Source organism: Petromyzon marinus, chromosome 6, assembly GCF_048934315.1.
Source record: "Petromyzon marinus isolate PM22_M1 ecotype Great Lakes invasive population chromosome 6, UKy_Petmar_22M1.pri1.0, whole genome shotgun sequence".
In the NCBI taxonomy this organism is placed as follows: Eukaryota; Metazoa; Chordata; class Hyperoartia; order Petromyzontiformes; family Petromyzontidae; genus Petromyzon; species Petromyzon marinus.
The window spans coordinates 5,652,137-5,676,197 of NC_133672.1; the positions used below are offsets into that span (position 1 = coordinate 5,652,137).

At 43.6% G+C, this 24,061-nt stretch overlaps 2 protein-coding genes across 4 annotated transcripts in view; one reads left to right on the forward strand and one right to left on the reverse strand.

Moving 5' to 3' along the window:
- Positions 1-2,589: 2,589 nt before the first annotated feature.
- LOC116939635 (muscarinic acetylcholine receptor M1-like) overlaps positions 2,590-24,061 on the reverse strand; it is a 29,880-nt gene continuing 8,408 nt past the window's right edge. The window contains exons 2-3 of the mRNA XM_032948293.2: positions 6,275-6,596; positions 2,590-4,596 (exon numbers count right to left, since the gene is read on the reverse strand). Of these exons, the coding sequence (XP_032804184.1) occupies positions 3,139-4,596; positions 6,275-6,562 (1,746 nt within the window). The 5' untranslated portion in view covers positions 6,563-6,596 and the 3' untranslated portion in view covers positions 2,590-3,138. The remainder of the gene's footprint in view (positions 4,597-6,274; positions 6,597-24,061) is intronic.
- The window catches only part of AVEN (apoptosis and caspase activation inhibitor), a 49,446-nt gene continuing 33,939 nt past the window's right edge, over positions 8,555-24,061 (forward strand). The window contains exons 1-3 of one of the 3 annotated variants that reach the window (XM_032948295.2): positions 8,555-8,955; positions 9,696-10,192; positions 11,016-11,226. In XM_032948295.2, coding sequence (XP_032804186.1) covers positions 9,752-10,192; positions 11,016-11,226 — 652 coding nt within the window. In that variant the 5' untranslated portion in view covers positions 8,555-8,955; positions 9,696-9,751. Of the gene's footprint in view, positions 8,956-8,983; positions 9,294-9,695; positions 10,193-11,015; positions 11,227-24,061 lie in introns of those variants that run through there. The other 2 variants (XM_032948294.2, XM_076062988.1) reach the window with 2 other exon arrangements.

The window sequence follows — 24,061 nt, forward strand, 5'->3', positions numbered from 1 at the left end:
TGGCATTATGGTTGGATAATATGACTTGCTGAAACCTTGGAGTTGATTTACCAGCAGAGAATTATTTCAAGCTGCCTCCTAAAATAACGAAAGGTTTTGATGGTTTATTGCAATCTAGAAGGCTAATTTATCACCTTGTGCAATGACATTAAAGGTTCCCTATGTTTTACCAAGTTCCTTACAAAAGTGTAAGTCTTTAAAAAATATATCCATAATTGAAATGTAGATTGTGGCAATTCATTATGCCACCTTAATTATTTTGTATTGACTTTTCGGAATGTTATTTATAATAAGCTGTCCCTTATAATGAGGTAGCTCTTGAGTGCATAATTTTTTTTGTATCACTTTTTTTAACGAGTGCTCAGTCAACTAAGTGGGTGACTTAGTGGCCACCACGTTTATTAATGGGCCATTTTACACTAATGTGTAAGCAACTACCTGTTTCCCAAGTGCAGCATTTTCTATAAATTGGGTAATTATCATCAGCCATGATTTATCCACTACTTGATGAAGGCCTCCTGCCTAAGGCATTTTCCATTATTCAACAACTTGTGATGCAGTAGTCCATCTAGTACCTACGCATACCTTGATTTTATTGCTCCATCTCCACGGTGATTTTTTTGGGCATGTTCCCTCCATTGTTAGTCTCGTCCACCGGCCATCATCGCTTCTATAACTTGCATATTTTCTCTTAAGAGTTATTCCACGTTGCTCTGTGCATCTTTCTGCCATTGATCAGTTTTCTTTGGCAGGGTCAACGTTTCTGATCCATTTGTCAAAGCAGGTAATATGCGTTTATTAAACACTCGGTATATTGCTTTTCATTGATATGTTCAGGTTTTCGAAAGCACTCCAATCTGCTGTCATCCGCCTCTAATCCTTTTCCTCGTCATCCTTAAATAACCGCTCGAGGTATTCATACTCTGATGTGTTTCCAGTTGTGTCCTTTTAAACGGAATATATTCAAATGCAGCTTCATAACATTATTCAATCATACCCTGTGTTTAATTTCCATTGCTTATAATGACCGTCATCTTAATATCTGAATGATTGATAGTATTCTTCGTTTATATTTGTAACTTTATTTCTCCAATCCAATTTTCTGAAAGCATCTTCCAATATCATCATGCCATTTATTGTATGTGGACTCGGGCAGAATACATCGCTGGAAGGGATGATGAACCACTTTAAGATTCTTGACGGGAGTGGTATCCAGAGGTTAGAACAAGCCTGAGGTGACGTCTACCGCGGAGATGGAGTCATTATTTCCGCGCATGTGCAGGACCTGTATGGATTGTTGAATAGCAAGACCGACACATGGCGATGGCTTGAGAATACCTTCCTCCAGCCCGTGAAATAATTTGAGACGAGACCCATTTTATGTGCTGGTTTGAAGGAGCACATACCCATCATTTATAAGCTTGTTCATCTTGTGCACTAATGTCAATAACAAGTGGGATGTAACTGATAGAAAAACGCAATTGGAATATCGTAATGTATATGAACTATTAATCAAAACGGATAAAGTAAAAATTTGGACCATAAAAGTCTATCAAGGATGGAGGTTGGGACGTTCAGAATAACAGAACCGGGATACCATTAAGTCACAACCTTTTACGGTGTATTGTGCTTGTTGATAGTTTTACACTTCAAAGAACATTTCAAAAATACTGCACTGGTAAAAATTAAGGTGTCACCTTTGGAGGAAGCACGATAGCACTGCATGTAACAATCATGAAAAAAAACTTATAGTACAACTTTAAACGTCGCACACAGTTGCTCGTTTGCCCAATTGGTCTGTTCGGGCAGGTGCTATTAGCAATCACTTTTCCAAAGAGACCAGCATCGTACGCACGAAAGAGGTTAGGCGAGCACCATGCCCAGCCACCGATGGCTCCTTAGCACTGGTGTAGATGCGCACTCGCGTTAGGCCAAGCCACCCTTTAAAAAATGTCGCATCCGGTATCAATAGCAATACTCGGGTTCCTGGCCAGGATAAATAAAAACCTCCGGCTTGGGTTGTAGTGCTTTTTGCTATTACTCTTGCTATTACTTCCAACCAGACACGCATACCCCCCCACCCCATCCTCTTAAGTCTGCGCACAAGCTGTTGGGAAAGTGCTGCGAATCCCTGTTTATGATGGAACTGCACACCGAAAGGGTGTCGTGACCAGCACCGTGCCAGGATCGCCCTTTTTTTTTATTCCCACCAGCATTGATATTGACACACCACACCACGTACTTATTTTAGGCTGCGGTCAGATTTCATTGCAAATTAGCAATGATGCGGTTCAGTAATTATTCCCAGGGCGATTCAATTTTATTGCAGTGCATTGCACTTTGCACAACGAGCAACATTATTTCCAAAACAACAACCATTTTCCACTAAATGAAGGTGACATCACCATGGCGCTTACGCCATGCAAGGTGCACTTCGAAGCCTTGTGAAGTGTTGAAGGCTTGCTGGCAGGAGATCGTGAGACAGGCTCAGGTGGTATGGGTTTACTGACTGGCATCTGGCACTGTTTACGTTCTCCACTGGAATTTCAGCATTTACGTATATACACATACAGGTGGGGGCATCCAAGATTATATCCTGGGTAGGTTTATTTTAAATGCTTGTATACATTATACACCATTTTCATATTGGCTACATGTAGCTGTTTACAAATCACTATTAAGAGACACCCTTTCACCGCATCAAGAATGTCCATATAATACTTTTTTAATAACACTTTTTATGTTTTAGCAAACGTTTAAAAAACTGACAGCATTTGCACATACAATAGTGTTCAGCAGTGTGAAGAGGTACTCAAAGTAACAGTCATTCCCACTTTACAAACAACTTCTTTCATTTACAAACACATTTGTTGCAAATGGACTTGTATGTATTGGCGTTCTGTATAGAATGCGTACAAACCACACGGTGTGTGCATTGTATAAATACACAGGTTTATTTTTTTATTTTTGGCAAATCCTTATTCGCTGCAACGTTTTTATCCAAACCAAAATGTATACAGAACTAACGTATACAAATCAGTTGCACGTGGGCATATTTTTATGCTTTAATTCAAAACTGTTTTCGTAGCTGCTTGTGTGAGTATGTGCATGACACATACGTGGAGTGGTTTGGAAGGCTCAAGTTGGGTTTATCTGTGATCTCCTGATCTCTGTGGTCGAGAATTTCAGACCTCTGGACAACCATTGCGTCCCATTGTTTCTTAGTTGACAGAGCAGAAGCTGTCTGAAGGTCTTGCGGAAAATCCTGTTGCAGAGCGCGTAGCACACCGGATTGACAGTGCTGTTGACGTAGCAAAGCCAGTAGCCGATGTTCCAGAGCACGGGCGGCACGCACTCTGGACAGAAAGTTGACATGAGCACCATGATGTTGTAGGGCGTCCACGTGATGATGAACGCCAGGAGGATGGCGCTTAGCGTCCTGGCCGCCTTCTTCTCCTTGATGAGCGACATGCGCTTGCGTGCCGTCACGTTCACCTTGAGCGCCGCTGACGTAAATCGCTTCGCTGTCGAGAGGTCGCGCATTGAAATACGCGTCGAGGACGACGCCGCGCAGACCTCTCGTGTGTCGCTCGTGGACGAGTGGTCCGACGCGTCCGACTCCGCGGGAGACCTCTCCGATGCCGTCTGCCTCAGGCTCGGGGAAGCGCCGTCCGTCTGACCGCTTCGGTCCGAACAGTTGTAGCTCCGCACTGCCCGTATCCTGGTCTCGTGGCTCGGCATGGGATCCCGCGTGTCTACGTTCTGCGCGGTGAGCCGTCCCGTCACCTTGGACGCGTGCATAGCGCTGCACCTGCCGCTTGGGAGCACCATCACCATCGAGTATATTGCCCTGTGCTTCTTGGGCGCGTCGTCTTTCTCGGAATAGTGGCTGCTTGCAGAAGTAGCGCCGTTATCCTTGCTGCTGTTGTTGCCCACGCGTCTGCGCTCGCCGCTCGCCTGCGGGGTGTCAACGGCCTGCGTTGATTCCTCCTCCTCCTCCTCCTTTTCATCCCCCAACTCCACCATGTCCTCTTCCTGCTCCAGCTCCTCGCGGCCCTCCGAGACGGAGCCCTGCAGCATGGCCAGGTCTCGCGCGCGGTTTTGGATCTCCTTGAAAATGCGCCAGTAAATCGTGGCCATGATGGTGACGGGCAGGTAGAACGCTGCGATGGCTGTGCAGAATGTGATGATGGGCTCCGACAGGAACTGAATGCGGCACTCGTCCGGTGGCACGGTCCGCTCGCCCACGATGTACTGCCAGAAGAGGATAGCGGGCGCCCAGAGCACGAAGGACACCACCCACGCCAGACCGATGAGCAGGGCCGCGCGGTGGGGAGTCCTCTTGGCACGGTACGTGAGTGGCCGCGTGATGGAGAAGAAGCGGTCGAAGCTGATGACCAAGAGGTTCATCACGGACGCGTTGCTTGCCACGTAGTCGAGCGCCAGCCACAGGTCGCAGGCAAGGCTGCCAAGCGCCCAGTGGCCCATGATCATGTAGCACGTGAAGAGGTTCATGGAGAAGATGCCGATGATGAGGTCGGCTACCGCCAGGCTAAGCAGGTAGTAGTTGTTGACCGTGTGCAGCTGCTTGTTCACCTAATTATGCAACAAGAATACAGCACAACAATGCCTTTATTTGACGTAACATCAGACCGGTTTGCAAACATCAATCATACCCATGGATCATGTACCGCTTTCCAACATGCATTTGTCTTCGGAATAAATGTTTCATTTTATCCTTAGTTGGAAATCTTAAATAATTATGAATTCAAGATCAAACAGTTGCTGCAAGAGCATGGAAATATACAAAAACAATACATGTGTGCATAGCCATTGCTCATAAAGGTTTAACAGATTTCATGAAGATAGACGGTTGTGAAAGTCAAATAGTGTTTTTCCAGTACGCATTTGCACTGAGATAGAAACAGAGAGCTAAGGAATGGCTCTTCCAGGCTGTGGCAGCCGCAGAGAAGCAATCCGTTGAACCGAGATGAATATGACGTAAGGAGAGGGCTTTTTGTTAGAAGAAATCTATACAGTACTGTACAAATATCACCACGTTGGGAATGGGAGATTTACACATTTAAATGGAGCGTTTAACCCAGTCATCGGGAGTTACATTTGTAAAATGATTGGTGAAGCGGAAAATATTAGGAAGATAGAGCAAACAAAAGCCTGCAACGTTTTGTTGAACTATAGCAGTCAGCCATTACCTTACCCATTGTCAAGACTTACCTTCAACCAGCCTCTGAAGAAATGTATTTGTTTGCAGTTTCATACTTTGTACTTGACATGAACAATGTGCATCACTGTAGTAAAATAATGACTGGTTAAATTTTTCGATTTAAAGCTTTCGTGACTGCAGGGATTCATCTTCTTGGTTCGTTCGGTAAAGTCACGTAGAATGGAAATACAATAATACAAATAAAACATAATAAAATAAGATTCTCACGACGTTTCGGCCACAACACGAGTAGCCTTCTTCAGGTGAATAAACAGGACCGTCCAGAAGACAGCGCTCAAGCGCTGTCTTCTGGACAGTCCTGTCTTCTGGACAGTCCTGTTTATTCACCTGAAGAAGGCTACTTGTGTTGTGGCCGAAACGTCGTGAGAATCTTATTTTATTATGTTTTATTATTTTATTTCCATTCTACGTGACTTTACCGAAAGAACCAAGAAAATGACTGGTTCGTTTATGTTTTTTTTGTGATTCTATTTGGCTTATGGCTCATTAAAATAAGAAATGTTAATACATACTATTCCATGAAGGATGTAAATTTTAGTTTTTTAAACGAATAGTAGATTATGTATTGATGCACAAGTGAATAATGAGAAGCCAGTGGAAGGGCTTGTTGGTTTGATGTGGTGAATGTGGTCACTTTTTGTGAGTACGATTTATGAGCCTGGTAGCCGGATTGTGCTTTGTGACTGAGGGCTTTATTTCACACTGAACGTGTCCCAGTTCGCTGGTAGACTGGAGTAGGCACGTGACTAATAGCCACAGCTTTGACAAGAGGTATAATTGATGTAGTGTGCCGGGCACGGAAATTATTTTAGGAATGTTGACTCGGGCTGTCACCTCGAAGGTCCAAAAAACCGGGACATATTGTGGGAAGAACAATATCTCAATATTTACATGCAATTGAGAGAAGGAAAAAAAACATCACTTGTAATGTTGTTACATTCTCAGGACAGCTTCCTCAAAAATACGAACGTCTTGGGAAATCCGGGACAGGTGAGAACTCTATCAGTGAACCGAGTTTGCCCCCCATACCTTGAAGCTGACCAGCACCAGCACGTTCCCCACTATGGTCGCGAGGCTCATAACGCCCGTGAAGAGACCGATGCCCACCACTTCCAGGACAGAGTGTCCGCCCAGCGGGTCGAGGAGGTGTGCGTCTGGCACCGCCTGTCCTCCACGTGTGGTGTTATCCCAGGGAGAGTAGTTTGATGAGACTGAGGAGGTGGCGTTGGTGAGGTCACGTCGAGGGGAGAGGAACGCCGCGTGAGTGGCATTTAGCTCCTGGACCATCCACGCGGTGGTGGAGTTTGGAAAATGCATGGTGCCTCAGCTGGATGGCCTTGTCCAGGTCTCTCTGAAACACAGGGAAAGTTGTTTTTTGTTTTGTTATTATTGATGAAGTAAATGTATTGTTGGAATGTGTGTTGCTGGGGATGGGTTCTCAAATCTCATACAGCTTCAACTCAGACCATGAGCCTGCCAGGGTTCATAAAATGAGTAATAGGAAGGCAACTATGATTGCCATTTGATGTTCATACACTCTGCCTTGGCTGTGTTCTTGACACACACACAAAATTTGGCATTGCAAAAACGTATCCTCTAGATCGTGTAGATTTAAAATGTTTGTAAACGTGGCGTTGCGTGTTTGTTATGTGTCATTTGATATCACGGGCACCCTTGAAAACGAGATGATCCGTCAAGGACTTTTTAAAGTGAAATATGTTTTTAAATAAATAAATGTTGAGTGAATTGACATGAGCGCCACCTAGTGCTCGTTTGAGTAAGTACATTTATAAACGCGCAACTCTTATAACTAAGGTTATACTGGTAGGAACCTCCTGGTTACACCAGCCCACAGGGGATTATTGTGTCCGTCCGTCGTGCATCCAAAAATTGGAGGGGTGGGGCTGGGTGGGGAGGGGCTGGGTGGGGAGGGGCTGGGTGGGGAGGGTGGGGCTGGGTAGGAAGGGGAGGGTGGGGAGGGGCTGGGTGGAGAGGGGAGGGTGGGGAGGGGCTGGGTGGGGAGGGGCTGGGTGGGAAAGGGAGGGTGGGAAGGGGAGGGTGGGGAGGGGTGGAGATGGGCGGGAAGGGGAGGGTGGGGAGGGGCTGGGTGGGGAGGGTGGGGCTGGGTGGGGAGGGTGGGGCTGGGTGGGGAGGGTGGGGCTGGGTGGGGAGGGTGGGGCTGGGTGGGGAGGGTGGGAGGGGTGGGGCTGAGTGGGGAGGGGCTGGTCACCCCGTGGTGCCCCCCTTATAAAACTCAACGTTTCACCTACTCACGCCGGCTTGTGCCCGCCCTCACAGTCGGGCATATTTGTGGAATCCACCACGTGGTGCCGCCGTTGTTGACCCTGGCCATTGACCGAGCAACCCAACGTTCCTACCAGCTCCCTCCGCAGGAGAATGTGTTCACGAGTGCATTACATGTTGTAAATAACAAGTTATCCGCAACGGTCGACGTTCAATGCCAACTGATGAATTATTATCTGAGCTTCGTGGCGTCTCTAACCCGATTTGAGCAAGTCCTTCATCCCATTCTGTCAAATATTTAAACTTTACAAATGCCAAGTGTCGCACGCCTGTGGCTCAGTAAACATGCGACGTTCGGCCAACGTTGGCACGTGGATGAAACCCTTCGACCAACGTTGGCTCAACGTTCCATGTTTACGAGGGTGGGATTCGGCACCACCACCTGGACATTGACGCTGTAAATCCAATCAATTAATTCATGATATATTGAGGAACGCGTGATGGTAATGATAAAGCGTGTAATGGCCAAACTAGGATATCCTGGGCGTGTGCTTGCCCATTTAATGAGCAAGAATATACAATAAGTGTGTTAAACCCACCACCGCCGAATATACCCATGTTTTGTTTACGTGACAAACCTTTACTGAATGGTTGGTGGTGGCGGGTTTAACAACGCATTTATATTTACGCGATCTAACCCACCCCCCCCCCAAAAAAACACAGCCTCCGTGTTCGTATAAATTCCGTGAATATTAATAAAGTATTAAAGCTTTCGTGACTGCATAAAATTACTCATTGTTTTTTTCGGTAAAGTCGAATCGAGACAAGATTCCAGGTCTGCATTAAGGATCCTGCATCATATTCTTAGCTCTTTCGATAAAGTCGCGTTGAAGGGAAACAATAAAATATATAAAACAATAAAAATTCTCACGACGTTTCGACCATAACACAAACGTCGTGAGAATTTTATTGTTTTATATATATTTTATTATTTTATTGTTTCCCTTCAACGTGACTTTACCGAAAGAGCTAAGAATATGAATTACTGCAGTCACGAAAGCTTTAAATCAAAAAAGATCCTGCGTCAGTTCACTCCGTGTAATGCTGGGTGAATTGTCTCGTTACACGACTCCAGTTATGTACCAAACGATCAGATAATGTATTAGTTTGTCGATCGGTCACTTTTTGTTTGTTTGTTAACTTTTGGAAGGTATCTCTCTCTCTTTCTCTCGCGACACCTAGCGACTTCACGCATTGAAGTTGCCAACGCCACACGGCGATGGTGCAGAGCGTTTAAAGCTTTACACCGCTGCTGCAGTGCGGCACACGATTACGCCTCTGACCGTCTCATTTTACAACAAAAAAACGAATTGTTCTTAAATACGAGTTGAAAACGCTGCGCCAGCTGTCATCTCCGAACGTGGAATACATGTATGTAAATGTTTTTTTTAAATGATGTTTGTGAGGTAAGTGAGCAGGACGAGTCGGAGACACCGGTCCCGCGGGGGCGAAGGCGCCGCCTCACCCGGGCCCGTGAGCCCAGGCGAGCCCGAGGCTCCTGGCCCGCGCCGCTTCGTGTAACTTTTACGCGATTGTTTGAGATGTTTAAATAACAAAACAAAAAAACCCCCTCCGAGGCCACTGCGCCTCGTTCGCTGCCCTCGCAGTGAGGGCGGACCACAAGAGGCCGATTTTCTATACCCACGCGTGTAAAAAAGGTGGCTCGGTCAGTGAATAAAAGCGACACGTCCAGAGACCGTGTGGACTTTTGTGCCGCGAACTGCAGCAGCCAAGCCTCTCCACTGTAAATACTCTTCCCCCTTTAACGCATCTTCTGTGTGCGTATGATAACACAGTCGTAGTAATTGAGCACTAAGCTTAGCGATGTAACTATTTTAACTCCGGTATTGTATACATGGCGATCTATGTTATGTACAGTATAGGATGGCCCCGATGTCTTCTGACCGCCCCCAATTAATTGATCCCGAACATTCTTTTTACCCCCTTTGCATGTTTATTTCTGTTTCAAATAAACATTACTTTAACATTTTAAAAAAAGTTTTGGATAATTAAATGGAGGGGGTGGGGTGGGGGGGGTCACAAGACATCTGGACTACCCTGCACTGCAGTGACATTTGTGGAAGACGTGCCAACATCGTGTGCAGAGGCTTTGAATTAAAATGTCTCCCTGCGTGCTGTCTCCCAGACATTCTAGTTTGGGTATCTGTGCACGCGTCATCCATCGGGCGGTGTAACAACATCATGAGGCCGGACGAGTACAAGCAGCGGCGCAGCGTTGAGTACAGGCGGCGCCAGGGAGGCCGACCCACGGGGGACGCGGCGCCACCTGCGGCCGTCAGGGGACAGCGCAGGGGAGGCGGCCCCCATCACCCAGGGAGGCCATGGGACCCCCAGGACCAGGGCCCCGGACCCCATCACCCAGGGAGGCCCTGGGACCCCCAGGGTCGAGGTGCGGGACCCCAGCGGCCAGGGAGGCCATGGGACCCCCAGGACCAGGGCCCCGGACCCCATCACACAGGGAGGCCCTGGGACCCCCAGGGTCGAGGTGCGGGACCCCAGCGGCCAGGGAGGCCTTGGGGCCCAGGGCAGCGAGGGAGGACGAGAGCTGGGGCGGGGAGGGCGCGTGGGTGGAGGGGAGGCCACTCGCAGCAGTATGGCAGGGACGAGTCAGCTGGATTTGGGGTAAGTTTCCCTCGTGGGGTTAGGGTTCCCGTGGTCAAATAACGCAATGGTCCACGCAGTTGGTGGGAGGCCCTCGCCATCCACAGTGTATGGCGATGTGGAGGAGAGCGGTGCTCACGGAGGAAACCCATCGATGTTGAATGATAAGATCTGAACAATGTGTCCAGTTATGTCAGTCGTCTACTTGCTGCATAGCCCAGCAGATCACTAGATGAAATCCATGTGATTCATCAACCTCCGCCTGCCATTATTTGCATTGGAGGGGTGTGACAATGTTTGGGTTTATTTGAAATTTGGCCAATTTATTTTTGAGTGTTTTGCTGCTTTGAAGCAAGTGGCATGCCCAGAGCAGGCAAGTGTTATGCCCAGCCATTAGAGGGTAGAACTCTCAATTTATATTTTTAAATGTCCTTTAGAAGCCTGCCTTCTTTGGCTTTTAATAGTCTTATCTTTCCTCAGGTTGGTTGTATTACATGCACACGATGTCTTCAGTTGTGCTTAATCTAGAAACACTGCTATCAAGTTACTTGCTTAGATGAATGTGCAACTGCACCTGATTTGCGTACATCAGAACCCTATCCTCATTATTTTCTACAATGGAATGGCAAAAGGGTGGTGAAACTTGCAAAAAGTGAGTTCTGAAAGTGGCTGAATGACTTATGAGGTTTTAATGTTACACTTATGTAAGACCACTTAGCCACCACTCTTTTCATGGCAGAAGGAAAAGGTGTGACCAGGTTATTTTGACGTTTGAGTAGCAGTCCGCTTTTTATTTGCTCATTCTAGGAAGGTGACGCTGTTATGTGTGATCTGCGGTGTGTAGGCTAATGAGGAGGGAGCGGATGAAGATGTGTGCACGAGGTATGAGGAGGAAGAGCAGCGGCGCTTCTCCCGACGGAAGATTGTCAGTAATTGGGATCGCTATGGGGGCGGCCAGGAGCCAGCAGCTGGAGGTGGGAAGGAGGGTCCCGTGCTGGAAGAGGAGTCTCAGGCCCCACGTGGCTCCGACTTCTCTGAGCTCCTCAGCTCAGCTGGTGGGTGTCCAGTGCCTCGAGTGCAAATGCTGCTGTGCTTTCGTGTTTGTTACACTTGGTTGCGTGGCTTTGCGATTAATGCAAAGCTTTCCATCGAGCCAGTTTTCACGGCTTAAGGATTACTGCAGTCGCTCCGGTAATCCTGCACATCATTATCGTAGCCAATGTTATAAGGCAGATTTTAAATACCCTTTAGCATCTAACAGAATAGGTCATTGTCTGCTCGTATAATAACATTTCAATTTGCAATATCATTTGCATCAATTGTATTTATATGCAAATCACTCTGATAGTATTTGTATTGGATTGATCAGTTTACATTTACAATGACAGCTGTTTGTACTGTATGCATCTCAACTGGGGAAAATCGCAAGTCAGACAATTTACCAACAGGAGGCAGTATTGGGAAGCTTTACATTCTATTCTGAGTGTATTATAACTAAGGCTGAACCAGACACCGGTTTTAAAATTTCCCTTTGCCATGCTAAGATGTTTAGAATGTGTGCATTGAACGCGCTATACATCCCTGGTGTTGCGTCGTACCACATTTTAAATACATCCTTTGATAACACGGTCCTGTTTTAGTTTCTGGGCAGTGCCACACATGAGTCACCCTGAGACTTAGAATTCCAAATATATTCCAATAAAATGTGGTATCATTTTGAAGTTAATTACGTATAGCTTTAGTACCTATGTTTATTCATTGAATAAGTCAGTTGTTTGATACATTCCTGAACTGATTGCACCATCCCAGCATGGATGAAAAAGTTTGTCTGACTAAATCTGAGACCATTGTGTGTTATGGGCATTTCTCTCTTCTCAAAAAGTCAAAAGCCACAATGATTGTAATCCAGGTCACTTGTAAATGAGACAATCATGGTCTTTTCAGATTTCACCTGGTTAAGCAAATAAACTTTAACTTTGATCGCCCACATTTTGAAACTGTGGAACTGCTCTTCTGGTTTTAACTTGGAACTGCTCTTCTGGTTTTAACTATTCTCTGCTGACAAATAACAATTGCTGCAAGCAGCGATTGTTATTTAAAAAAAATAGATTTCATTATGAATTGAGATTAAGAAAAAATTGCACCTGCAACTGGGGAACGTTACTGATGTTCGTGAACACTGTTACATTTTAACGTCTGCTCGCAAGCGTGCGTGGCGCATTGCAGTAGCTCCCTGCGGCAGTACCGGGCGGCGTCAACATTTGAACTAAACAACATCTGCAAACCGTCCCTTAATTTGACAACCATGGTAACCATTTGCCAATTTAACTGGACGATATTATTTAAGTAACATGTTTATAAATAACAGGCATACAGTTAACCGCTATTGGATTTCCATTTGCACACAATATGTTGCCCAATTTCATGCAATTGTACAACTCGAGATGAAGACCAAGAGGTCATCATGGCCATTACCTTTGATGACATGACACATCTCCATCACTTCCACCTGTGAGATCCTGTAACCATTGCAAATTTGACCCCATTCGACCAATGATTGTTCTTACCTTCTCATAAATTGTACCACTTCCGTAAAGTAAATGAATTTGTGTGCATTCTCAATAGTACAGTACCATAAAGTATGAAGGCCAGTCGGAAAACTGTTACGGTGTTTGTCCAATCCCATGTCATGATGCCCTTTGCAAGAATATGTAAAGTCTTTGTAAGACGTACCATGTAAAAAAATTGTTTTTCAAGTAATTATTAAACGGCACTATTCATTGTTATGTGGGAAAATTATCAAAGGTATTTTTTCTTTTGTTACCTCATCCTTGCCATCCTACGTAGCGTTTGTGATTAATTTTCTATTTATGTGTGTACGGATATTTCAAATCAAAATGTTTGTCTGTAAAATAGAAACCGGTGGTTAATTTGGCAAGCTGTTTGGCTTTTAGAATGCTGACTTTGAAAGGATTTGCAACGATGCACTTTTTTCCACCATCAAATTATGACAAGTATATATATACAAAAAGTAGAGTCAAAATTTCGACTGCTCAAATAAACATCAGATCAGTGTTAATCTGTATTGATGGTCGTAGGCCAGTAGTGGAGGCTTCATATTTCCATATAAGAGGTCAGTCTATCCATAGGGTGGCTACTTTTTACTTCTCACATAGTGGTCCTAATTAACAATCCAGAGAGATGACGGACTGAGTTTTATGCTGATTGGGATTTAAAATGGGTAAACTTCCGATTGTGATAAAAGCCCATAAAAACAAGTGGAACCGTGTGAAGGTTGCACTGCTTTGTGATTGAAAGGTGAGCGTATATCTGTGATTGGTTAGTCAAGCTCCAATTGTCCTGCCAATACAGTCTCAAAATTTGGACCCACTATTTGGCTAATGAAGTCGGAAGCAACTTATAATATATAAGGATGTACCACTAACATTACAACATATATCAGTAGACAATGTGTCCACATATCCATCTCCACATAAAATATATAAATATTTCTTAGACAGTCCATCAACCGCACAGCCTTCTGGGAGTACACAATTTCGGCAGCATTGTTTCAAGACGAGCAAACTGGACTGGTTTTGACACAATGGTTTCATTAGCACTTGGACTTTCTTGAATCAATGCTGGTGTACTGTCAATCTTGCAGGAAAGTATCTTGTCTTTACGCTATGGGGTCTTAGTTTGACGCAAAATGATATAACATTTTACTCGAAGTAATAATGGGCGGAATTGTGGACAATGTGAATAATGATGAATAAAATAACTAATATATACAGCTCTTAGGTATCTCCGTATGTACACTGTTGCAGTTTAAAACGTTACTCGTGCATTTTTAAAGTAGTTGCATAATGTGTTCACACGCAATATTTTGCACAAAAACATGAGCTTGTCAACACACACCTAAAGAAGATGAAAAATATTTCAACATGCAAAGATACATTTCTGCATTTTAACGAAGTCACACTGGTGAGAAGGTTATTCTTTTCAAACACCTATTATAATCGGTGTTTGAAATTATCAAAGCTTACATTGCACACAATCGATGGTGGGTGCAAGTCTAACAGTTGTTTTTGCCCTTCACTTTCCGTTGCTGATGTTGACACAACATACACATTTCTTCTTTTCGGCAACTTTAGAATTAGTTTAATTCCAGGTACAGATAGCCCTTACAACCGGAAACCTATCAAAAAGAGCTTCATAGTTCATCGCATTTCTCCAGGACAAAGATTCTGATTCTGAACTAGTTCGCACAGCAAGCAGGCGACCCTAGAACACTGGGTTAGTAACAGAGGAAGTGTGCCTATACATGTAATTATGGGATAAAACATGATTCTTACTGCAAACTTTCACACACAGTAAACATTACGCATCACATAGCCTGCAATGTTGATTTGAAGTATTCGTGACTGCAGGAATCCATCCTCTTTGGTTCTTTCGGTAAACTCACGGACGCTTGTGTGTTCCGCCCAAAACGTCGTGATTTATTTTATTTATACCTACATGACTTTACCGAAAGAACCAAAGAGTATAGCCTACAATGCTTCATTGACTACCACAGCATGATAGAGTCTCACGGAATCATAGATTATCGGTTCTCATGCCACAAATCACCTCAGCATCAAAGCTTTGAGGAGCCTCTCATGAAGCTACATACAGCCTAACGGAGTTTCACAACCTCATGCTTGCCAATAAAACTAAAGTTAGTTAAAGCCCAAGAGCAAGGATCATAACATAAATCTCATCATCATCATCAGCCATGCTTAGTCCACTGATCTAGGAAGGCCTCCCCAAGCCATTGCCATCTCTCACAATCCTATGATGTAGTAATCTACCGAGCACTTGCACACAAGCAGATCTCATGACTCCACCTACTCAGTGGACGTCCTCTCGGACACCTTCAACTTCTTGGTGCTACTCCATCATTATTGTTGACCGAAGGCCATCATGCCTTCTGGTGATGTCTCTCGAGCCCACTTCTTGTAAGAGTATGAATGTGAACCGGCATACATTCTCTCATCCATGTGTTTCTCTTTGTGTCTCAGGGTAACTCCATGCCTGCATTTTTCTGTGCTTTATTGCGTACTTCTAATTTGTTTGTGGATTTTTTCATCCATAGCCATGCTTCCGAACCATATGTCATCGCAGGTAGTGCACACACATTAAATGCAGTCTTCTTCGGTATGTTTCTTTGGCATGTTACTTTTCATGATCAAGTTCAGCTTTCCAGAAGCACTCCAATATCGTCTCATACACCTTCAATGGCTGCCCTAGGTTCACACACTGACGTCTTTTCCAGTTGTCTCCCCCCCCCCGACAGATATCTCCAATAGTTTATTGAACTTGGCGTACGTGTCCTTTGTTTTTCTCATATTTATCCTGAGCCCAACTTGAGCCTTTTTTATTAAGTTCTTCTACTTAAAGCTGCAGTTATTCCCCCCCCCCCCCCCTTATCTCTGTGTGTTGATTTTTTTTCATTCATGGCAAATGCTAGTGTTCATAGCTTATCAAATTTCCCAAATGAAAAGGTAGTCCTGCCAACTCACTCATTTTCAATCCTCATATTACCATTTTGAGCTGCAATGAAGGAACGTGGGATGGAATTGCATGTTGTGCTAAATTACATGTCTTTGGGATACGACTAAATATTGGCTGCAATGCAGACCCACGTAAATGCACACAATTCAGTAATTCAGAATTGCTTGCTTCTGCCAGGTTTTTTTTGGGCATTTAGCCAGCTCAAAGCAGCTCCTGTTTTCATTATTTCATGTTCACCTGGACAACAAAAGCTTTTTTGACAATTATGCATTTTGCACAATATTCTTAGAAAGCATATGCCATATGCTGGAGTATATTAGTTTGTTTTTCAACTGACAAAACACAAGTTCCTGCTTACATTCTGTATGCACACAGCATAAAACATTTAGATCGTGCATTTGCCTCTTGAGGCCATATGGCTCGTCCATTTATAAATTGCCCTGTTTTTCACTTTTGGATTCCCACAAGATATGTGTACCTTCACTTCACCCCTAATGTCCTATGTGTATCCCCCAAATGCTTTATCTACCAAGAGTGAGGTGCTGGTCTGCTCTTTCAATGATCTAATGGATTGTGCTTTTACGGCACTTTTGGGCAGCCATGCCCAATGAGCCACACCTCTGAAGAGACACTGGAAAGTGCAAAAACCCTCTGCTGCGAGACAAACAATGGACACGCACATTAACAAGCAGTGGGGAAAGTAAACACTTAACCATGAAGACTGTTTTCAAGGAAACATCACTTTTAACTGACATAGCCATTATATGTCAAACGGGAGTCATGTTCGTTTGCAGGTAGCGTGCCGTGTCAAAGTATTTACCTAACCCAAACGGGCAATGAGGCAGTGCTCATTTATGTTTGCAGGCTTGAAACCGTGGAGGAAATTCCACATTCCCATATGGTGGGGGCCATTCTGTGCATAGGGTAAATGATTTCGGCTCCCCACAAAATGGATTGATGCAAGAGTAAACATGGAGCGAGTCAACCGACTACAAGGATGTGAACTCGCAACCATCCATTTGCTCTGCCACAATACCATATGACTGGATTGTACAGGCCTCGATGGTTTATGCATAAAAATAACTTACAAGAGAAACAAATGCCTGTAAAACAGTTTCGCTCATCATTGTGACTTGTAAAGTGCACAAAATGTTACTTGCATTTATCTCAAAAAGAGCACCAGAGTCAAGACGTTGACAGTCAAACGTGTCCCATTGTCACCTGTCGTTAATTTAATCCCAAGCTGTGCGTTCAAGCGGAAAGAACCAGCTATCTTGGCCCTCTTGCGCCAGTGAGTGTGACGTCTCGCGGCCTCAACCGCGAGTCACTGCACAGGGCATTGTGATATTAATTGGAGAGAGATGAGGTTGTGGGATTTTCGTGGATGATGGTGAGGTCCTTAGCCCTCTAATCATCTTCTCCTGACAGGTCAATAATTAGAGATAGCGTGGACGAAATGAGATTGCTTTTTTTAAGGTTACGCTTTAAAGCGCACGGGTGGGCTAGCATCTGCACTGCCCCAGGCGTTGACTCTAGCCCTGGCTTTGTTTCGAGATGTGTGATTGTTCTTACAATTTATTTGATATATAAATGCTCCACATTGGAGTTATTTATTTTTTCATGTGACTATCGTGGCGATGGCATTAAATAGATTAAACTCCCGCCCCCCCTCTCTCTGAAATAATTCTATATGTCTTTATTTGTGACAGTTATTTTCTCACCAGGTGTTCCTTTCGTACACCGGGGTAAAAAAGATTGAGCGGTATGATTGGTTGTGTGTGCTTCTCGGCGGGTAGTCTATTCCGGTTTGTTCCGGCTGCTCGAAGCAATCGCGCGTTGGACTTGCGTAACGTTTTGACATCTGTAGTTTCTCATTGACATCAGTGTGCACGCGCCAGTGCTTCTTATCGTCCATTTGGCAGTCCTCTGACGAAGTAATTATGTCATGCATATCCGTTTTGTACTGCTTTGTGTTTTGCATGTCGACATAAATGGTAAAAAGTTTCAATAGTTTCCCTTAGAATTAGCATACTCTCAAATATGAGACTTTTCCCCAGTTTGAATTGTATTCATTTTGAGAATTGTTTTCTGGACAATCTGCTACTAAAAGTCCACTTTTATTATACTGTACCGCTAGATTCTGGAACTCATGATCTCTCTCCATATTTCACATAATTACAACTTGTCAATCCTTTACTGCATTCAGATTTGCGATGCTGACAGTGAGTGGATTCACTTTCAACCTACACATTTCATCGGCAACATTTTAATAAAGAATGGGCTTGTAAAATGTAATGTATGTCTTCGCTGTTGTAGATTTACTCGTGTGTTTGTTTGTGCACACGTGATATCAGAATGAGTGCAGGCCGAGAACAGCTGCTTTTATGTGTTTGGCACAGGTCAGCCAAAGTGTTCTCTATTCATACTGGCTAGTATGCAGATGAGTCACAAAGTCGTGCATCTTTAGAAAGTGGCTGGGTGCCTAGTGGAGTTAATGCTCGTGTCTGTTTCAGAACACTGAGCCAACACCCCAGATTTCCTGCATTCAAATCTCACGCTCTAACCCAAGAGATGAATCCAGGTTGTGAAGTGTAATGAGTGGGCATTTTTATCCTGGTCACCAATGGCTTGATAAAGACAAATTATATTGTATGTTTTTTTTTTACTTTATTCGATGTAGAGTTTTTCTCAAGAAAATACACACGATCATAAATTAATTTAAAATAAAGGGTAGCGTGGTGGTACAGCAGTTAACGCACTGCTGTGAATCTAGCTACATGGGTTCAATTTCCGGCAGTGGCTAAAATCAGTAGCAAGTGATATTTGAAATGGCCTGTCTTCACCTACCTATACTGACTTAAGTTGAAGTATTATCAAACAAACGCCAACTCTGACAGGGCACTTAGACAGTCCCTCGTTTACAAGTGAATTGGCAAAGGGCTGAAATTATTATTATACAATTTAAATACATGCACGCTGTGAATGTCGCCTAAGAGTGTACATGATAAACAGAGCGTATCTTACAAACATGCTGATGTATGTATGCTTGGCAAACCATGCCCTACATGGCTTGAAGGAGTGCGGCTCGGTAATACATTATGCTTAGGAGAAATCTTACGTAGTTCCGTTATTTTTATTAACTTCAGGTCATTTTACAACATGTAATTTCTTTCTTTAGCCAGTTATTGGACATAATGGAAGGTCTCTTCACCTCGTGCCTCCAGTTGCGGTAGCATGATTGTGGTACGATTGTTAAAGCAGATGTTAAAGAATACAGATGATGTAAGATGCCATTTCAGTTAAACCCCACGCTGTGATAGGTTACAGTGTGTGGGATGTGCCCCCATCATGCTTGGCAACACCGTTTCTTTCACGGGTCTTCTGTAAATGTGAGAAGGTTGCTCATTAATAGATCTGCATCAACTCAGAATTTCTCAAATCAGGCGCAGGTGCAAACAGCGTTTGGGGGGATTGATTTTTTCCGATCACTTCGGTGGTCACCATGCTCACCAATTCCGTTTTGCTAAATTTTAAACTGTGAAGGTTTCAAATCATGCCAGGGAAATAAAAACATTCCTTGAGGTTGCCATGGAAACTATTGTGGTGTCTTGCTCAGTGCCACGCATGATCGTGGCATGCGCACGTACAGACCTCTGGCTTGGAGTGTTACAAGATTGCTGCACTTTCAGTTATAAAATACCACGTGATGCTAGAAAATATTTAATCAGTCTACTTCGTTATCAACCTTTGTCAGTGAAATTTTGTGTTGATGCTGTTGGCAATCAAGTACAATGAACAAAAAACACAACACATTCAGCAATAATACTGTTGCCTTAAAAGGAAAATGATATAATAGGTGAAGATTTGGGCAATGGCACATCTTTGTAGCACATAAAAATGAAATAATCGTGTTTTTTTAACGTGCTATGAAGAAGGGGCATTGCCCAAAACATCGTCTATTAAATATTTTTCCTTTTAAGGCGAAAGTGTTATTGATAACCCTGTTGAGTTTTTCAGTAAAATGGTAAATTGAAGTATTTTATGTTTTATTCCGGTGGCATCATCCACATTACCATGCCACGGAAAACTTAACAAAATATGCTGAGATGCTTTCATTGAGTCATCCATCTCCCTCCTGATCATCCCCACCCGGTGTAATCCAGATCTGTGCTGCCAATAGGTGCTTTTCTCTATATTCACTTGTTTTCCTGTGAACAGGTACGGGTGTGTCCTAGAACTCTGTATCTTGGGTGATTGTGCCCAGAGGTTATCAAGGTACACATGCAGGGCTACGAATTGGCCAGTCAAATGGCAACACATCAAGTAGCTGCTGACCTCTGGTCTCTAAGGGAGTGTTGAGTTTCGTCTCAAAAATGTTTGTTCTCTCTGGATTCTCTGGTTTCATCCTTCATGGAAAACATACTCTATAAGGAAGTGGCTAAACATCGCAAGCAGCACCCTCCTGAATGACACATTGAGACTTAAGTGCAGGTTTCCTGGTTAAGTAGATAATTTTATATTATTTATCTATAACATACTTTTTCTGGAAAGATTTGTATCCTTAAAATTGCATCGTATCGGTTGGGGGGACCCATACAATGACATGACAAAATACCTCTGTTACCCGAAACTAGATGATAATCTTGATTGTTCTGTAAACAGTTTATTGCATGACAATATTTTGAGCTATCCTTGTATATATGTAGCAATGGTTTAGGCCTTAAAGTTGGATTATTTAATTTGCAAAGTCATCATTGATTTGACCGCATCCATCTGACCCTTATGAAGATTGTTAAGGGCATCGTTGTTAGAATTGAAATGAACTTTGGAGTTTAGCACATCTCACTCCAGGAGGTTATTTCTGGGAGCCAAAAACCACCTCTGACCTCAGTAAAAAAAAAACATTAAAGCCACAATAGGAATTTATCCAGATTAGACATTATTGACCTGTGATGGCACTGTAGAGATGGGACACAGGGCTTAACACCGCTGCTTTTATCAGATATTTTCTCAGCATCTTTAATACCAACACGATAATCAGGATCTGTATAACGTGTCATGTTGAAATAGCACTTTCTGCACTGTGGTATATCCGAGAATGAGGTTGAGATGTAGCTTGAATCCGTAGTGCCTGTGCGGTGAGACAAGTTGCAGAAATGGGCAACTAAGATCTTTCATTTCCATGCCATTCCGTGACTTTGGTATAAGTTATTTTGAGACAGAAAATAAATAATGAAATAATCTAGACAGCCATGGGATTTGGCTTCCTTGAAATAATGTTTTTTCTATAATTAAGAGGAATTTTGTGATGAACACAATTATTCTTTTATGGCATTTGGAAATAATAAAATATCTTAGCAATTGCACGCATTTCTTCGCGTGTTTTTGCTTCAGTTGGGAGATGAGCATTACGCAGAACAGCTAATGAGAGGTTATGGCTGACGCAAATATAATTGGCAAGATGTTTTCATTCAGGTAAACTGCCTGGTGTATCATTTTGTCTGGACAAATGTCTTTCAATTATGCGGCGCACACAAGAGACAGGATACGCCCATGAACTCCAGACCGGGGAACATCTCGCAAAGCTCTTATCTATTCTGGCTGCTAGGTTAGAGGTAAAGGAAAGAGAAGGCAGCTATTGAATACCCATGAAGAAAGCAGTGTATGTGTGTATAGAGAGCGGTGGTGCAGTGATTAGCACACCATGGGACAAACACCAGCGAGCTGCGTTCCGTTGGGGCTATGGCTGTCAGGCGTGACTGATATCTGAACTGGTCCCAGGAATCTCTCCTATGTTGACTCAGATTTTAATGAGTACTGCACCTGGTGCGGTGTGTAAACACCGGTACTGTTGCGACACCGCCAGCGTTTTACTGTGTGCAGGCCTCAATAAGTGCTCACTTAACAGCACTTGCTGCAACAGTCTGTTATATGTGATGTGGGGGACCTCTGTCCTTGTACGTGAATGTGTGTTTGTGGGGAGCAATGGGCTAGTGGTTTTCGCATTGCACTACGATCTCATTTACATGTGTTCAATTCCCAGCCGTGCACGTTCGTTGCAAGTGCTACATGAACCCGCCCTGGTCCTCCCTAAGGTGCATTCAGAATTAAATAAGTACTTGGTGGCTTGTGTGAACATCGTCACTGAGCAGAACATTGCAACTGGGTATGTACGTATGTATGTTGAACTTTTTTCGCACCGTATGCAGCCAACCGGATCTCAACACCACATCATGGCCTTAGTAGGTGCTCGCAAACAGCACTTGCCCCTGTTATCTTATAAGGCTCAGGGGGGGGGGGTATCTGTGTTAATTTTTGTCATAACCACTTGGTCTATTTTAATATATTTTGATGAGCGGTAAAGTAGGCTTGTGATAAAATACCCTCGCCACTCAGCCAGCATGCATATTTTCCCCCAACTAATTTTTTCTGAGAATTGCAAAGTGACTATGAGATTGATGTAAAAGGTCATCATATATTAATTGGAAATAAGTAATATTTAAAAATACTTTTTAAAAACACGCTTTAATGAAATGTACCGTAGTTGTAATGGCAAAACTTCACGACTCCAGAAAGTGGCCCCGAAGCGTGCCATAACGTAAGAGACCGTGGTGATGCACAGCCAACGTCAGTTGAGCGTGACAATTAGACCCAAGCCGAAACATAAGATATATAAAAGATTGTTTACAATTTTTTTTTTAATGATAGAATATAGTGTTGTCATCAGTATGACATAAGCATAGCAAGTTTGCAGTCGATACCACATTGGGAAGTGGGTTAAAATTGAGTTACAAGATTTGAGGATACGACAACAACAGACAGGGAGTTAAATAAAAGTGTGTAAAAATAGACAATGGTATGTCAATGTCTCAGATTCGTCTTCCTATTATGTGATGATTTGGCATGGTCATGCTCATTCCAAGTTCACAAACCAATTCCCAATGGTGTTGTGCCTGTCCATTAATCAAACCATTGTTGCCAACATCTTAAGCACTACGTCACATATGCAAAGGTAGGAGATTTTCCAACTTAGCAGTAGCGTTGAATCTGATCCCACTTGGGATCAATCCGCATTGTTGTGGGGCTTATGTGAAATGTTCTCAGGTATCACAAGGGCAATTTTGGCACATTCATTATGAATGGTCTTCATAAGAACCGCAGAAAGGCTGCAGTTGCACTCAACGAAAACAACTGATTTCATTTGGCTTCATGGACAAGTGTCTGGTGGTGGAAAATACACAGAGTGTGCCAGGTCCCTTTCCACCTTGTTATTTACCAAGCATGGTGCCAACTCTGGTTCCTTACTATTGATGCACAATGTTCACCCATTTCAAGTAAATTTTCCTCTAATTGTCCTCTAACCAGGTTTTGTGATTCATTGCTTATGCAATGGCGACTTTGAGTTTTTACGGACACAGAATTTCCAAGTCTTGAAGGTATTGGCAGAGGGCATTTAACATTCACTTCAAAGGATAGGCTGTGCTCGGATAACCTTCTGCAGAAAGTACTGCGTGCGTAGTGGCAGTAACTGAGCCGTTGACTCCATTAAACGTAACCAATTTACCAGCAGTGTGGGCAACTAAGCACAGTGATTAGCTCAGTTTACTGTGAACCTGGTCTACCTTAGTTTGATTGCTAGCCATGACTAACATGAGTGGCGAGTGATTTACCTGAAACGGTCCTGGGTCTGCCCCTACCCCCCGTGATTGATAGGGCGTAGGGGAAGCCGTCATCCGGGAACAGATTGACAAAAGGCCCGGGAAATTCAGCCGTAATGTAAAAACCACGCGGAATACATTTTAATCTGCTTTCTGCTTTTAAATATGCAACATTTTGTAACAATAGCAAAGGGCTATTGTTACAAAATGTTGAGGCGGTGAGCGCCACCGTGAATTGTCGTGCATGTGCGTTTATATTTCACCAAGGGTCGAGATCATCTAGCCAAGTTCATCCCCGATGTACCATTGTGAACATCATCGCGGCTTCAGGAAATAAAACATTTCTCTTAATCTCCTAAACTCCTCTCATCCGCATATAGATGTGTGTGGATGCTATTATTTGAATTTGTCCGCAAAAATAACTAAGTTATCCGCATTGTCACCCACAGGTAAATGCGGATACTAGGATTAATCTCCTGCCATTATTGGTAACTCCTCTGCTATAATGTGCAGGTAATAGGAGTCATTTAGCGACTTGAGGAGACTACCTCTCAGTGTTGTATTCGCAAATAAATGGGGATAATATAATTTGTTACGTCTCCATTTATCTGCTAAATTATCAAGATTATTGCATAAATGTAGTGTCTGATCATCTTGCACACACTGCATGAAGACTAGG